Source organism: Candoia aspera, chromosome 8, assembly GCF_035149785.1.
Source record: "Candoia aspera isolate rCanAsp1 chromosome 8, rCanAsp1.hap2, whole genome shotgun sequence".
In the NCBI taxonomy this organism is placed as follows: domain Eukaryota; kingdom Metazoa; phylum Chordata; class Lepidosauria; order Squamata; family Boidae; genus Candoia; species Candoia aspera.
Window position 1 is genome coordinate 76,628,902 of NC_086160.1, and position 14,648 is coordinate 76,643,549.

General features: G+C 51.5%; 1 protein-coding gene across 2 annotated transcripts; it reads left to right on the plus strand.

Annotated features, from left to right (window-relative positions):
- Positions 1–2,945: 2,945 nt before the first annotated feature.
- On the plus strand, positions 2,946–11,801 carry SPEF1 (sperm flagellar 1). Of its 2 annotated transcripts, XM_063310390.1 has the most exons (8): positions 2,946–3,104; positions 5,656–5,767; positions 6,173–6,332; positions 8,868–8,930; positions 9,881–9,929; positions 10,501–10,567; positions 11,160–11,271; positions 11,475–11,801. In XM_063310390.1, the coding sequence occupies exons 1-8, from the start codon at positions 2,993–2,995 to the stop codon at positions 11,580–11,582; spliced, it is 783 nt and encodes a 260-aa protein (XP_063166460.1). In that variant the 5' UTR covers positions 2,946–2,992; the 3' UTR covers positions 11,583–11,801. The 2 variants fall into 2 exon arrangements, with proteins under 2 accessions (XP_063166460.1, XP_063166461.1); XM_063310391.1 differs by lacking the exon at positions 8,868–8,930 and having other exon boundaries at positions 2,950–3,104.
- The last annotated feature ends 2,847 nt before the right edge of the window (positions 11,802–14,648 follow it).

Genomic DNA, 14,648 nt, shown 5'->3' on the forward strand with positions numbered 1-14,648 from the left:
CTGGATGGCAGCACAAAGGGTTGTTGGCATCTTCTCACATTGGTATCTTCTCATTTTGCATCCTTCCAACTGCCATGGCGGGATGGGAAGGGGGTGGAGAAGACTGAGGTTCTAGCATTTTACCCAAGACTGCAATTAAGCCTTGGGACAGGATAGGATGTATTTGAAGGAGGTTCTGTTGCAAGTGGGTAGCAATGCAGGAGATCTGGCAAACCACACCTCACCCCCCAGAGACACCATTCCTTCCTTTCCGATCTATGCAGACTGCCCACTCTTCCCATCAGCAAGGTATTTGGTAAACAGGTAGGGTAGGAAAGAAATGCAGATGCTGATGGGCCAGGATTTGCATGTTGCAATTAGCAGGAATCTCTCCCCCACAGACTTCTCCCCCTGCCCCCCACCAGTACTCAGCCTCTCCTTCTCTTTCCCAGAAGTAAATCTATGCTTGATACACTTGTATGGTGAAAAACAGACAGTCAATCTGACTGGCACCACTTTTTCCTTTGCGTTCATAAAACCCTGATTTCTTTAATTCCGCAGTAGAAAGGATATAGATGCAGACAGTCATCCACTGTAACCTGCAGCTGGCCCTTATTTTCACAACAGACAGTGCAAAGTAGTACTCCTGAGTTTGTCCACTGTTGCTCACGATACAGGGTATCCGCAGGACAGGGTCCAAACGGTCACGATGGCGGCCGCAGTGCACATAAAAACAGGCAGAACTTCATGCTACCCTGGCCGCTATCCTGACTGTTTGGACCCCACTCTGCAGATACCCCTGCCCACCCAGCTTGGGTGCTTGTTCTGGAAGATCATTTGGGGCTTCCCCAGGCTGGGGGGGACCCAAAGATGCAGCCCCACCTGCATACCTGTGGGCTCTGGGAGATAATGAGTCAGTTTAGGCCTGAGGGGAAAAGTCACAATGTGGGAAAGGGCTTCATTTACACAGGCAAGATTGAGGATTTAACCTTGAGCGTTTCCAGGCAGGGCTCGGAAAGGCTTGTGGGGAGCACTGCCAGTCGGTTCAAGTAAGGTTTTTAAAAGGTGGTTTTCTCTGAGTGGAGCTTGGCTCCTAGTGACTCAAGGAACACCTTGCGTTCTTCATAACAGGATGCAATTGGTTTGCGCTTACCTTCCTCTGGGATGATTTTTCCATTTCCAACTCTAGCCTACACCTCTAGGGTTTCCTGGTGGCCTCCCATCCCAGACTAACCCAGGTTGACCCTGCCTGGCTGGTTCTCCCTACTGGCTGGAGAATTCTGGGAGTTGGTCCACACATCTTAAAGTTGCTGAGGTTGAGAAACCCTGTATTAGGAGAAGACTTTGCAAGGGGCCTTGTGTAATGGTTGCCTATCCTAAAATACTCTCAGACTGACAAGCAAGAGCTTAACAAAATCTGGTTTATTTAAGAATAGTATGCAAGTACCAGTCCGCCGCTCTGCCTTTTAGCTTAGTGGCCACTGCCGTTATCTCAGTCTTTTCGGAAGGGAAGCATGGCCCGAATTGCTCCATGTAGCTCTTTGCATTAGTTAGGAAAAAGGATAGTTTGGTGGGATCCCCATCAAATTGACAGAAAAGTCCTTCACCGCCCCTCCTGCTGGAGCGGAACCGGCGGCAGGTCAAGTGGTGGGACCCCAGGTCACGGTAGTGGTTCCTCTTCGGGGCGGAGATCCATCCCGGAGTCGTCTGCGGCCCCGCTCCACCAGCAGTTCGGTGGGGAGGATGGGTGATGGTTGCGTGAAGCTGGGACTTCCATCGGATCTCGCCTGGCTGCCCATTGCCAAAGACAGGTTTTTTAGCAGATACTCCACCGATTCCATTTTCGCCTCCAGTACTCTCAGCCTCTCAGGGGTTTGAGATTCCTCCCTCTGTCGCACGCCAGGTTGCCTCCCCGTTGCTACCGTGGTAGATTCCACCTCTGGAGTCAGCGGGAAACGGTGCTTCCAGGATGCCTGGGACGTCCCTGGCTGGGGCTCTCCCATCGTATCCCAGCTGATCAGCTCCGCGGGTGACCCACACGGTGCCGGTTGCCCTGGCTCTCCCCCATCGCTAGATCCCCCCAGCTCAGGGCTGGAACTCGACTCCTTCGGGTAATATGAAAGTTCAGTGGGGGGGCTCGGCTCTCCACTCCGAATTGTCGACTCGGGTATTGGGTTAGTCGACTCCTCGAGCTCCCCGGACGCTAGTTTTGACTCTGCCATCGCTAACTGTTTCCCTCACAAGAATTGATCTCGGTAGGAGCTAGCAGTCTACTTTGGAGATTCTCAGCTTTATGTAATGGTTGCCTATCCTAAAATACTCTCAGACTCACAAGCAAAAGCTTAACAAAATCTGGTTTATTTAAGAATAGTAGGCAAGTACAAAGAAACCTGAGAATGGGAAAAGCGCGCCAAATGCAAACTAAAAACCCTCGGTACAAACGAGATCCCTCCCCCCGTGGACTCTTCCCAGGCTCACAATCCCAGGTGCTCCCAACGGCTCCTGACGGTGCGGTGGAAAAGTCCTTGAGCTGAGCACATAACCCAAACACATTCCATTGAAACGAACCTAGATACAGAGCTTGGCACAAGGTCAGCAACATGGCATGTGAAACGTTACGATGTGCAGTGCACATTGGAACAGTGAACATGACACCTTGTCTCTCTCTTTTCAAAGCAGTCCCCTCCTATTGCTCCAGGATGGCTGGGAACGATGGGAGCTGTGGTCCAAGCATCTATGCCCCAGGAAGTGCCTGCTGCTCCATCTCCCAGGATCGGTTGCCCGGCGCTGCTAGGATGTCCTTGTTGCCTAGGAACGCTGTTGTGGTGGCTGTGTCGCCTGGGGCTGGAAAGAACTACCACTCCCACAATGCCTCGCCTGCGGGGGGGCATGGCGGTTGCCATGGCTGTCCATGCAAACAATATGGCTGCCCCCAGCCCCTCTGGCTAGGAAGGAGCGCGGAGCCCTCTGCAACCTGCCCAGGGAGGGGGTGGCAGCGGCAGGCGGAGGCAAGATGGCCCACGGAGAGCTGGACGAAGAGAGCCTCAACGACCTGTACAGCTGGGTGGACACCATTCCTCTCTCCCGCCCAAAGAGGAACATCGCCCGCGACTTCAGCGATGGAGGTTTGGGCGGGGGGGCAGAAGGAGTGGGCCGAGCCTGGAGCCTTGAAAACAGCCGTCCCCAACTGGGTGCCCTCCAGAGGTGGCCGGTCTTTTTCCGTCTTCCATCCCCATCTCTCTGGAGGGCACCCGGTTGGGGATGGCGACCTGAATTTTTGCAGCACTCAGAGGCTCCCTGGAGACCCTCTCCCCCTTTCAGTAGCCGGGACTTCAGCCCCACTCCCCCCCCCCCACCTCCAGCCCCTTCCTCAGGGTCAGCGGATGGAGCGTATGCTCCCTGGGGAGGAGAGCCCCCGTTAAGCGTCTCTGCAGGGAGGGCGCCTTGCAGGGGTGGTCTGCAGCACAGGGAGGACCTCTGGGGGAAAGCTGGCGGCATTCTTCAAATGCCCTGAAAGAATTAGAACCGGGAGAAGACGACGACAAGCGTGGGAATACCCGGGAAATGGGCTAGCCGGCTTTGCGGGACGCAGTTAACCCAGATTAACAGCTGCGTTCTCACAAGCCACAAAATGTAGCTGGTTTCACCCAGGCCCACAACTAGGGTCTGTGTCACCAGGGCAAACATGGATTCGGCGCCCATTTTGGCGCCCCCCCCCCCAGGGCTCATTTTGGCTCCCCCCAGCACAGCGCCCAGGGCACATGCCCCGCTTCCCCCCTCCCAGTTGCAGCCCTGGTTTCACCTCTGGCTCATCTTTTCTGCAGCACGGCTGGTTACCCAAACCCTTCCCAACTGCTCAGTGTGATGATTGCCTTACTCTAAATAAAACTTTGAAAAGAATCTGGAGATACTGCATAACATCTGGGTGGCAACAGATTCTGAGAAACTCTTTTGATCAGGGTTGTCTGCAGGGAAGGGGTTGAAAAAGTCAAGATGGCAGCCACAACCAAGTGCATTTTTATTTTTTTGAGCCCCCTCCCAGCTGTTACCCCTGCTTTTGATTTTTTTTTTTTTTTTGATGATTCCAGCCCTATTACCCTAGGTGCCATAAAATACAAGTTCTGTGTTAGGTGTTTTTTTTTTAATCTGGAACGTATACAAACATTACTAACAGAGGCCTAATCTGAAAGTGGCTTAAGGGAATCTTCTCCAGATTAATCATCTTTTTTCATGCTCATTTTACCCAGAGACTCCATCTCCCCTTCCCACAGCTGCTTGGTTACATCTAAAAGGGGGAAATTAAGACTTACACGAGGGAGGGGTGATTTGGTACCTCTGAGGCTGGCTCCTAACAGCATGGCTATCTCTGGTGCAGCACCACCCAAGGGCTTTGGATTTTCTGAGGACAGGAGTAGGATGTTCCACAGGCTACAGCATGGGACAGAATGCACGCATGCTGGCTGGGGAATTCTGGGAGCTGAAGTCCACCCAAGTTGCCAAGGCTGAGAAACACTGCTCTATGGGAAGTTAACATATGGGCTTTTTGATAGGCTTGATCAAAAAAATCAAGGAGACCTCTTGGTCACCCAAATACATTATAGAAAGTAAATAAATTTTTGTAGAATCCGACACATGTAGATTCTTCCAAGGAAAGACCAACACTTCCCAGACTTCACTTCTGGTAGCATAATACCCAAATGCACTGCTGTCAGGTTATTTGTTTGTTTGTTTTGTGGATTCTGCTTTGACAGACAACAATCCCCTTCACACAATTCCCTTTTGGGGTAAGCAACGCCATTGCGGTACCTTTCTACACTTTTCTGCCCATTACAGCTCTTCACACCCTGCCTTTTACTCTCATTGCTCTTTTTGAAGGTCTCGGTCACCACTTCCTCGGCCTCCCCTTCCTCTCTGCTCATTCACTCTTCTTCCGTTTGTTTGTTGCGTGACTCAGGCCTCCTTCGTTCTGTTTATATGACCAACTCCTGCAACGCATTTCTTTCCTCCCGGTCACCGACTTGCGTATTCAGTCCACGCTCAGTCAACACCCTTCCGTTCTTGACTTCATCTCTTCTGGTGCTACCAGACACACTTCGCAAGTGCACCGCTCCCACTGCGTTTGACCCCTTGCATGTTTCTCCTGACCCACCCAACTCTCCATATAATAAAGTGGGCAGAACCAATCTCTTAGAGAAATGCATTTTGACTCCTCACAACAGACCACCTACTATTATTACCTTTCTGCCAGCTTTTCTGCATCTCAAAATTTCTCCACCCATCTTGCCTTCTTCCGTAAACATCCTATAAAATGCACACATTCAGCTACTTGCCGTAGTCTTTTGCCACCAATGTATAATTTGCAGTTGTTCACTCCATTTTCCCTATCAGGCATAACTTCCTTGATCCATTTATCCATGAAGGCATTCAACAACCAGAGTAACATCACCCATCCTTGCCTTGCCCTGCTCGGTACCAAACCATTTCCTAAGGATTCCATTGATCCTCAAACTTGCTTTTTCCCTTCCTATATTGATTCTGTTTTGCTCAGTCAAAAAAAAGGGGGGGAAAGTGATGTTGCTGAAGATTGTATCCACAGAATGGAGGGCAGGTTAAGAGAAGAGGATTCTAGGTGCCAACCCCATCTGCCACCACTGCTTCTCTTTATTTCCCGTCCAGTTTTGGTGGCCGAGGTGGTGAAGTTTTACTTTCCCAAAATGGTGGAAATGCACAATTATGCTCCAGCTAATTCAACACAACAAAAGCTCTCCAACTGGGGACACCTGAACAGGTCAGTATCCCACAGATGAAGTCAGCATTCAAAATCACCCATCCCAGATCGATTGAGATTGGCCATTGCCAACTGGGACATGTCATGCCAAAATGTTTAAGCCCGTTTTCTGGTGGTTCACTTGCCATGCTGGAAGTATTAGATCCCCAAAGGGCAATGTGAATATTGATGTAGTGGCATTTGTCCCCTGGCCTAGACTCTCCTTCTTAGGAAGTGGGTGCTCTTTTGTTTCAAAATTGAACACATCTGGCTACTGAATTTTGAAAAGTTCATTCTGGCCCTGCTTAATGCCTTTATCCCCAGTGGGCCAAGACCCCAGTTAGTTGTATGGGAAGGTCTCCACCTGCTTCTTCCTGAGGGGGCTGTGGGTGGACTCATCTGCTGCGTTCCATACATCTTTTTCAGGAAAGTGTTAAGCAAGTTGAACTTTTCCATCCCAGAAGACATCGTCCGGAAGATTGCCCAGTGCACCCCTGGAGTGGTGGAGTTAGTGCTGATCCCATTGAGACAGAAGATTGAGGAGAAGCAGAAGCAAGCCAAGATGATGTCTACCACCTCCTATCAGGTCAGTAGGGGCTGGGCAATGGGCAGTAGGCCCCCATGAGCAAATCCTGACATCCTGAGCTCTTTTCCTTTCTTAGACTGCTAGTCCTCCCAACAACCAAGGCTTGCGTTTCCCTTTTTTCCAACGTACAAGCAGCCTGTGCAACAGGGCCAAGGGACAGCAGCTTACCCACAAGCCTCTTGCAGATGTCTCTACAAAGGGGAGCTGTGTTTCTCTCACTTGTTACTCCTTAACAAGAACCATCTAAACCTGAGTGCAGAAAAATCAAGGTTTGAAATCAAAATCTGGGTTTGTGCACCCAGACGCTTGCATATTTTAAAAACCCACACTTTATTTATTTGCATTTTTAAAACATCTGAAGCCAACATCTGAAGAATACTTTCTGATTCCCTGAAGGCAGTCAGGGAAACACTGCATAAGCAGTGTTTCTCAACCTTGGCAACTTGATGGCGGGTGGACTGGCTGGGGAAATCTGGGAGTTGAAGTCCACCCATCTTCACGTTGCCAAGGCTGAGAAACACTGGCATAGCTCAGCCTTTTTTCATCTGGCATCTTCCCAGCCTGGGGGATTAGAGCACCTGGAATTCCCAGCCAAATGTCTCCCATATCAGAAGGGTGACCCATTGAGGGAGTTTTGCTTTGCTGTTCAGAAAAAAGTATTGAAAGAGGAGATCTGGAAAATGATCCCAAGGAATTTTTATTTGTTGGCTCATGAAAAAAGGGGATGGGACTCTGCCCAAATGTTCTGCTCTTGTGCCCGTCCTGTTCATCTCCAAGGGCTTTGACAGGAGAACTTTTCCATCATCCAGGGAACTGTGCAGAGCCAGCCATTCAACCGCCATGCAGAATCACACAAATAGTGTTCAGCGTGAAGTAGTTCCTCTCTTGGTTTGGACCTGGAACCTGCGGAGATCCCCATAATGCAGAAGATCCCTGCAGATGCACCAGATAGTTCCACCCCTTGAAACCTCAGTGGTATTTTCAGCCTAAGACAGCAGAGGGCACACATGTTAGCTCTGAGAGCATTCTTAGGTGCTGAAAAAGTGGGGAAAAAATCAAAGCTGTGCTCTTACAAACTCTGATTTCCAAGGCCTTTTGTTAAGACAGTCCTCAAACGGTTGTTTCCCAGCAGATTTCTGCACTGACAAAATAATTGGCATACTTACAAGATCAGCAGCGGTGAAGGGACAGGTGGATCTGACTGAGGGACCGGTAGACTCTTTGGTAGTCAGGAGGACATTTACTTTAGACGTTCCCCAGCATGGCTGGCTGGGGATTCTGGGAGTTGAAGTCCACCCGTCTTAAAGTTGCGGAAGTTGAGAAACACTGCTTTAGAGGGAAGGAACAGCTGGCAGAATTGCCTGCTGCTAGCCCAGGGCGATACCAGTTCAGTCTTACCCAGGTTCACTCTTACCCTGATTTGTGCCTTGATGGGCTTTTCGAGGTTTCTTCCAACTGCACAATTGGGATTCATTTCCTGAGATGGCCAACCTGCCTCTGGGTATACAGTTTATTTTACAAGGGGCTAATCCTTTGTAGCCCTGGAAGGGCTGGCTCCCCCATGCATACACACCAGCGTGCCCCCACGGTCTTCCCTGCGTGGAGAAGGCTTGTATGTCAGGAAGTAAAATGATCTTCTCCAATCTTCCTCCCTGACAGCTGGTCTTGTACAAGCGGGGCATGTTCGTTTGTACAGACGACTGTTCTAATGTGTGCATCCTTGCGTAGATTGAAAAGGTACAGTCTGGAACTAATAATAATTTACTAAACTTATATGCTGCCTAACTCCCAGCAACTTGGGCTGTTTACGATTGTTAAAAACATTTAAAAAGAAAGAACAATACAAAAGACACAAAAACAGCACAAGGCGAAAGAACAATGATGGCAAAAGAAACAAACCTGGAGGGGAATCAGAAAGGAAGAAAGGGGTGTCGGTCATCTCCACCAAAGGCCTGGGCAAAGAGCCAGGTATTTGGGGCCGCTTGAAATGCCATTAGGGTGGGGGCTGTTCGAATTTCGGGAGGAACCTCATTCCAGAGGGCTGGCACTGCTAGAGAGAAGGCACACTTCCGGGGTCCAGACAGATGGCATTGCTTCATCGATGGAAACTGGAGCGTGCCAACCCTGCCAGATCGAACCGGCCGGCCAGATGCTATGGGAAACAGGTGTCCCTCCAGTAACCAGGCCCTGTGCCATACAGGACTTCATAGGTAGTGACCAGCCTGGAAGCCCACTGGCAACCAGTACAGATTGCGAAGCAGAGCTGTTCCAGGTGCATACCGAGGCATGCTGTCGCTGCTCACACTGCTGCATTCTGGACCAGCTGGAGCTTCCAGGTGGTCTTCAAGGGCAGGCCCATGTACCGCACATTGCAGTAGCCAAGCTGTGAGGTGACCAGGGCATGAGGGACTGCCTGAAGGGCCCCCTGATCTAGGAACTCTCTGAGGACTGATGGGAGGGGGGGTTGTGGCAAACACACCCTCTTTTTTTTTTTCTTTTTACACCTGCCTCCCTCTCCCTTCTGCTTCTTTCCAGGGCCGTCCACCAACTCCTCTGGGCTGCTGCAGCCTTTGCTCCTTCCCGACTCCATTGCCCCAGGTTTATGCCTCTCTCGCCACTCTCCTCTTGCCTGCCTGGAGATCTACCTTGCTGTTTTCCCCTGTCTGTCTGTCTGTCTGTCTGAACCAAAGCCATGAGACAGGTGGGGCGGGTGTGGCCTTGCCCGATGCTGCTCGTTTTAAGGGAAACCCCTTCATGAAAGGGATGCTTCACCACCTAGGCCAGTGTAATGGGTGTTCTCAATTTCAGAACAGCACAGCCACAAATCTAGGCCAAGGATGAACCCTGAAGATAGGTCACCACACTCGCTCCTGGCCAAGTCTGTGTTGATTTATTCCATTTTCTGTCAAGGGAAGGTCGCATTTAGTAGAAAGCAAAATGCCAGGGACAAAGGTTGGGATCTGTAGCAGCTGCTAGGGCTGCCACAACATCTTGTGGACCTCTTAACAGTTCTGAGGAAAGGATGGCACTGCCGTTCTGCATTGCGTCACAGATGAAATTGTACCTTCTGGGTCTTGGTGCCATAGCCCTGGCTGGACATGGCAACATAGACTAACTGCTGGAGCTGTCCGAGGTCCTGAAGCCCAGGTGGCACTTAGTTTTGTACACAGTTATGTTGTAACCTGGGCAAGAAATGTCTAAACCAGTGTTTCTCAACCTGTTCTGCTGTGCCAAGGAAATACTGAGGCATAAACCCCCTTCCTCCAGAGGAAATCAGTGCCCTTAAGCTCTGCTCTGCTCTCCAAGCTGCCCCCCCCCCGCCCTGTCAGATAGCTGCTTCTAGGCCTCAGGGCCTCCATGGCCCTTTCTCCCAAGCCGGGCTGCTGGGTCTGCTTCCGTGATTCCCCTGCTCTTGCCTTTCCTGCAAAGAGACCCTTTCCAGAATGGCGGGTTGGGAGAAGGGCCCACTTTGTTTGGCGGAGCAGGGAGGAAAAGCGGGGGGGTCTGGAGCATTTGCACGTGCAACCCTCTCCTCTCTCTTGAAACAGGACCTGGGGATGCGCTCCATTCTGGAAGAGAGCAATTACATGGACACAGGTAGGGGCAGGCAGAGCAAGGGCAGGCAAAGGCTTATGGCCAGCAAGGCTGGGATGCCCTCCCTGCCAGTCACAGTGCTTTATTCTCCCTTGGGGAGGCATTCGGACAAGAGGCTTAACCTGATTGTTGAATTACCCCGCTTTTCTGAGATTGCACCAAGACCCTAAACCCTAAGCAAATGGGTGGAGCTTGGACAAGGCAATAAGCCTTCCCAAAGCTGGCCAAGGTTAACAGTAACCATGGTTAAGTGTGGTCTGGACACAGGCACTCGTAAGTTTAATTTGCCCTTGCCGCCCCATGGTGGTTTGGTTTATGGCTGAGCGTATTGTGGGAACACAACCAAGCTCCTGCACACCTACACCCTCTCACACCCAGGAGGGCCAGGTGCCATGCTGGATTGAGGAAGAGGGCACCTGTTTGAGGAAAGCTGCAGCAAATGTGTGTCTGCTGTAAAAAGGCCTTCAGTGCCCTTTAGAAATTCCAAAGTGGGACAGTGAGTGGAGAGTTCTGGCTGAAGAGCCCTCAGTGAATTCTGACTTAGTTATGGGGTGTCAAATTTGGCATTTCGCAGGCTACACTTCGAAGTCCAAACCGAACAGCACCGGGGCTTATACCAAGGACTCCCCTGGATCAGAAAGGTGAGCAGCTGAAACTGCCCTCTGCCAGACAAGTTGGTACCATTGAGGCAGGCCGCTGCATGAGGGAGGGGCGGGCAGGGGGGCAGCAGCCGCGTTTGCACCCAGCCAGGAATCCAGCAGGTGGGGGACCACTTTTGCCCTTTTCCGTCCAGTTGAACTGCAGCCCAGGGAAGCAAGTGAGGCTGCAGAATGAAACAGGCTGCAAGCTGGAGGCGAGGGGCCTGGAGGGAGAGTCCGGGGGGGAGATGGGGCCATCAGCAGATTGAGATCGAGGGATGGCCGAACTCTGCCCAAGTTCTCAGGACTTCTTCGCGGAGGGCAGATGCCCCTGGAGGTGGTTGTGATGGCTCTAAGGGAGGTTCAGGCCCATCCATGGAGAAGAAGAGAGCCGGGGTAGTGAAAGGCCATGTTAAGAAGTCTACCAAACTTAAGGGGAAAGTGGAAGTGGGCTTCCGTCTCCCCCTCTGAGGTGGAAGGGTCCTGAGCTCAGTCTCGGGATGGGCGTGTGTACTCTGGGGGGACTCCTGGGCATGTGACGGGGAGGCCCACACTTTGTGGAATGTGATGCTCTCTGGAACTTTTCCACCTGCAGTGGGGTCAAGGGGCAGCAGAACTACCCAATGCCTCTGCAGACTGATGCCAACCTGCGCCTCCATCTAGCTGAGCGGGAACAGGCCCTGCTGGCCTCCCAGGAGACCATCCAGGTGAGGGCAGGATGCACCTTGTCTGCAGCCCATTGCTGGCATGGTGGTTTCACCCAGCCACCTCAGTCTCCCACGTCCCCTGGTTCACGTTCTCATGGCAAACAAGGGCTCCCGTGGCTTTCAGGTGCCACCAGGGTCTTGGTTCCTTGAGCTGCTGCTGCTGCTGTGAAAATCAACCTTTTCTGGGCCTCCCTTTCCCTCAGATTCTGCAGATGAAGATCCGCAGACTGGAGCACCTCCTGCACCTGAAGAACGTCCGGATTGATGACCTCTCTCGGCGCCTGCAACAGGCGGAGCCCAAGCGGAAGTGAAGGCCCCCTCCCGGCTGTGGTTCTCTAGATCGTGTCCAGCCACGCAGGGCTCCCTGTTCCCCGAGCGCCCACCGCTTTCTTTGCATCCGCGGCCTTTCCCTTCCAGGAAGGCTGAGCTGTCGGAAGGAAAAATCAGTGGAGGTCCTGGTTTGAAAGGGCCTAGCCCAGCCAGTGGGCCCCACCCAGCCAGGAGAGGCAACACCCAGAGGAAAGGAGGCAGGGTGGCATTGAGTCATTCCGCTTTCTCCAGAAGAGCCCAGGAGGGTCCAGAGGCAGGGTCCTCAGCCCTCCAGGCGCCATCATGTCTGTGACCGGGAGCTGTGGGCGTCCTCAGGAAAAGCTCTCCTGCTTAAACCAGGTGGCTCTCCTTAGCTGTAGCCAGCCAGGCAAGATCAGAATAGTAGCTTATATGCGACCTTTGAAACCCAAGAAGAACAGCAGCAGCAGCATCCTTAGCTTTTGGGGGACAACTTCCCAGGGTTCTGCCGAGGTGCGAACAAGAGGCGTGGGCATTCCCACTGTCTCCACAAGGTTGTCGATGCTGCACAGGGGGAGATGGGGGGAGCCCTTGGAAGAGAGGAGGTAACAGCCCACCCTACTCACCTCCATCCCCAAATCTAAACCTTGCTTGGGGAAGTGGGAGCATCCAGGGGGGAACTGAGAACTGAGCAACTCAATTTGGGATCTGCACAAAGATGAAAGGAGAAAACGAACAGTCAAATTTTATTGGCATTTGGAGTCATTCCTTCTCAAAACAGGATTAGCTAAGATCCCACAAGCTATTCCCTGGTCTCTTGCTGGACATAGCCATAAATATAGACCTCTGTTGTTGTTTTTTAATTGTCCCCAAGGCCTGCTTTATGGACTCATGGAGCAGCTGAGCATGACCCCTTCTGGGATAATGGATTCCCCCCACCCCCTGCCAGTGCCCTCTAGACACATTTGCCTCCACCAGGACCTCCAATGGATTTCTGTGGCTTAATTCTGTGTGGACTCTGCTCACTACTCCCAGGTTGCCCTGCAAACTATCACCTGGTTTCTTCAACTGAACTCATGAAGATCCCTTGCTTGGATGTAGATATTAGGGGCTGCTACACAGATCTCAGGATTTTCTATCTCCACTGGGCTGGAAGGAAGCTGCCCATCATGGTCAGGGGCCATCAAAGTTTCGGATGACTTCTGGCATCCCTGCCTCTCTTCTGCCCGTTGGTACCTAGGATTATCTTTTCTCTCAGTGTAACTGACAGGAGGGGAGCTTCCTTTTCTGATGCTTCCAGAAACCCAGGAAGAAGCCAGTATCTTTTTCATTCCAGGGCTGCAGTTCAGGCTATCAAGGGTCTGTGGACAGCCTGGATGCTGCGTATCTCACTCAGCTCAGTGTTTCTCAACCTTGGCAACTTGAAGAGGTGTGGACTTCATCTCCCAGAATTCCCCAGCCAGCAAAGTTGAAGTCCACACCTGGGAGTTGAAGTCCACACCTCTTCAAGTTGCCAAGGTTGAGAAACCCTGCTGTAGCCTGTTTTTGCAAAGAAGCATCAAGGCTACCTCTGGAGACATGGACCAGCTTATTCTTCCAAATGGTGATTTATCCTGGTTAAGCCACTTGGAGGAGATTTCTTCAGGGTGTCCTCTGTCTTGAGCTTCGGCACATGCCAGAAAAAAATGCCAGACGGTGTAATACACTGAATGGGCAGCAGAGAGCAGTTTTCACTGAGTCTTCCCATTGCAAAACCGTGCATGGGTGAGGGGGCCTTAGCAATAGAGCTATCATGCCAATTAGCTGCCTTTCTGTGGGGCTGGTGCTACTGTTTTGCTTATTTTTCTGTACGATCACGTGGCTTCCTTCTATAAAGATAATTTCTGTCCACTTTTCAGCATTAAAGATTTTACTCCTCCCTTCCCTCTCTCTTTTGTTTGGGGGCTAGCAACAGGACTCCAGAGGTATGCGACGTGAAGTTAAAACCCACGGCACCCCAACCTGACGTTCCATGGAGGCCCTGAGTTTGCTCCCCTTGATGTCCCCCATGGCTGCAAATTCCAACACATCTCGCTGGGAAAGGCCACATTTGCTCCCAACGGGCAAGCTCGGCATGGCCAAAGGGTTCCTCGCAGCTCCCCCCGCCCCAATTTCCTTACTTCTGCATCCATTTGCTGATGGTGCAAATGGGTCAGGATAACTGTGACCTCGGAAGGCATCCAAATACGTTTTCTGAGTAATGCCCATTAATTTCTTGTTTGGGAGATGGAATACACATTACTAACATCAATCCTTTCCAGAAATAGTTTGCGTTCAAGGAAAAGTTGATTCGTTTTCCTCTCACTCCCCTCCCTTGTGGACGAAATGATGTGCATTTGAGAAACCAGCTGGAAGACATTTAAGGCGAATAGCAATTCTTCCGACGGGACCACAATTCCGCCCCCCTTCTGCACCGCCCAGCCCCCACTGAGCACATCCAACTGCCAAGCATCAGACTGCAAGTGGGAGAATCAGGAAGCATAGTTAGATGCCCGTCTGTGGAAGTGGGCAGCCTCCTGGGGAAAACTTCATACTGAAATATGTCCAATTAGGCCCGTCCCACCCCCAGCTAAAGTAAAATAAGCAGGACTTTATAGCTAGGGAACAGTTCCCGCTTAGGCACCCTTTCAGTGCTGGGAATTCAAGCTGCAGTGAGGAAGGATCACCAGCTGCATGGCAGACCAAACATTTCTGGGTAAGTTCCAAGGGTCTCTGCAGAGTACAGTCAAAGAAGTTAAGACAGTGCCCGTGGGAGCACAATCACAGCTCTGCCTGTTGTTTACGTGGATCTTGGCCACATCTCTGTGGCCGTCCCCTTAAGGGTTTTGACCATACACTGCAGATACCCCTGGTCAATTGCATGCAAAGCTGGGAAGAGTTCCTGGCTCGGAAAGTTCCCACTGATCCAAACAGGTGTGGAAACCCACCACGGCAGGTCTTCCATCCACGAGGTCACTTGTGCATTTCTGGAGATGCTAAACTTAACTGGAGGGTAGGAGGGAATGAACAGATAGTTCTTCCACACCATAATAGTACCTCCCTCCAGGAGG

Excerpts from the sequence above, each read along its gene's own strand:
- SPEF1 (XM_063310390.1), top strand. The coding sequence starts at position 2,993 with ATGGCCCACGGAGAGCTGGACGAAGAGAGCCTCAACGACCTGTACAGC. Across the intron at positions 3,105-5,655 it reads CCGCGACTTCAGCGATGGAG|TTTTGGTGGCCGAGGTGGTG; the intron begins GTTTGGGCGGGG and ends TTTCCCGTCCAG. Across the intron at positions 9,930-10,500 it reads GAGCAATTACATGGACACAG|GCTACACTTCGAAGTCCAAA; the intron begins GTAGGGGCAGGC and ends GGCATTTCGCAG.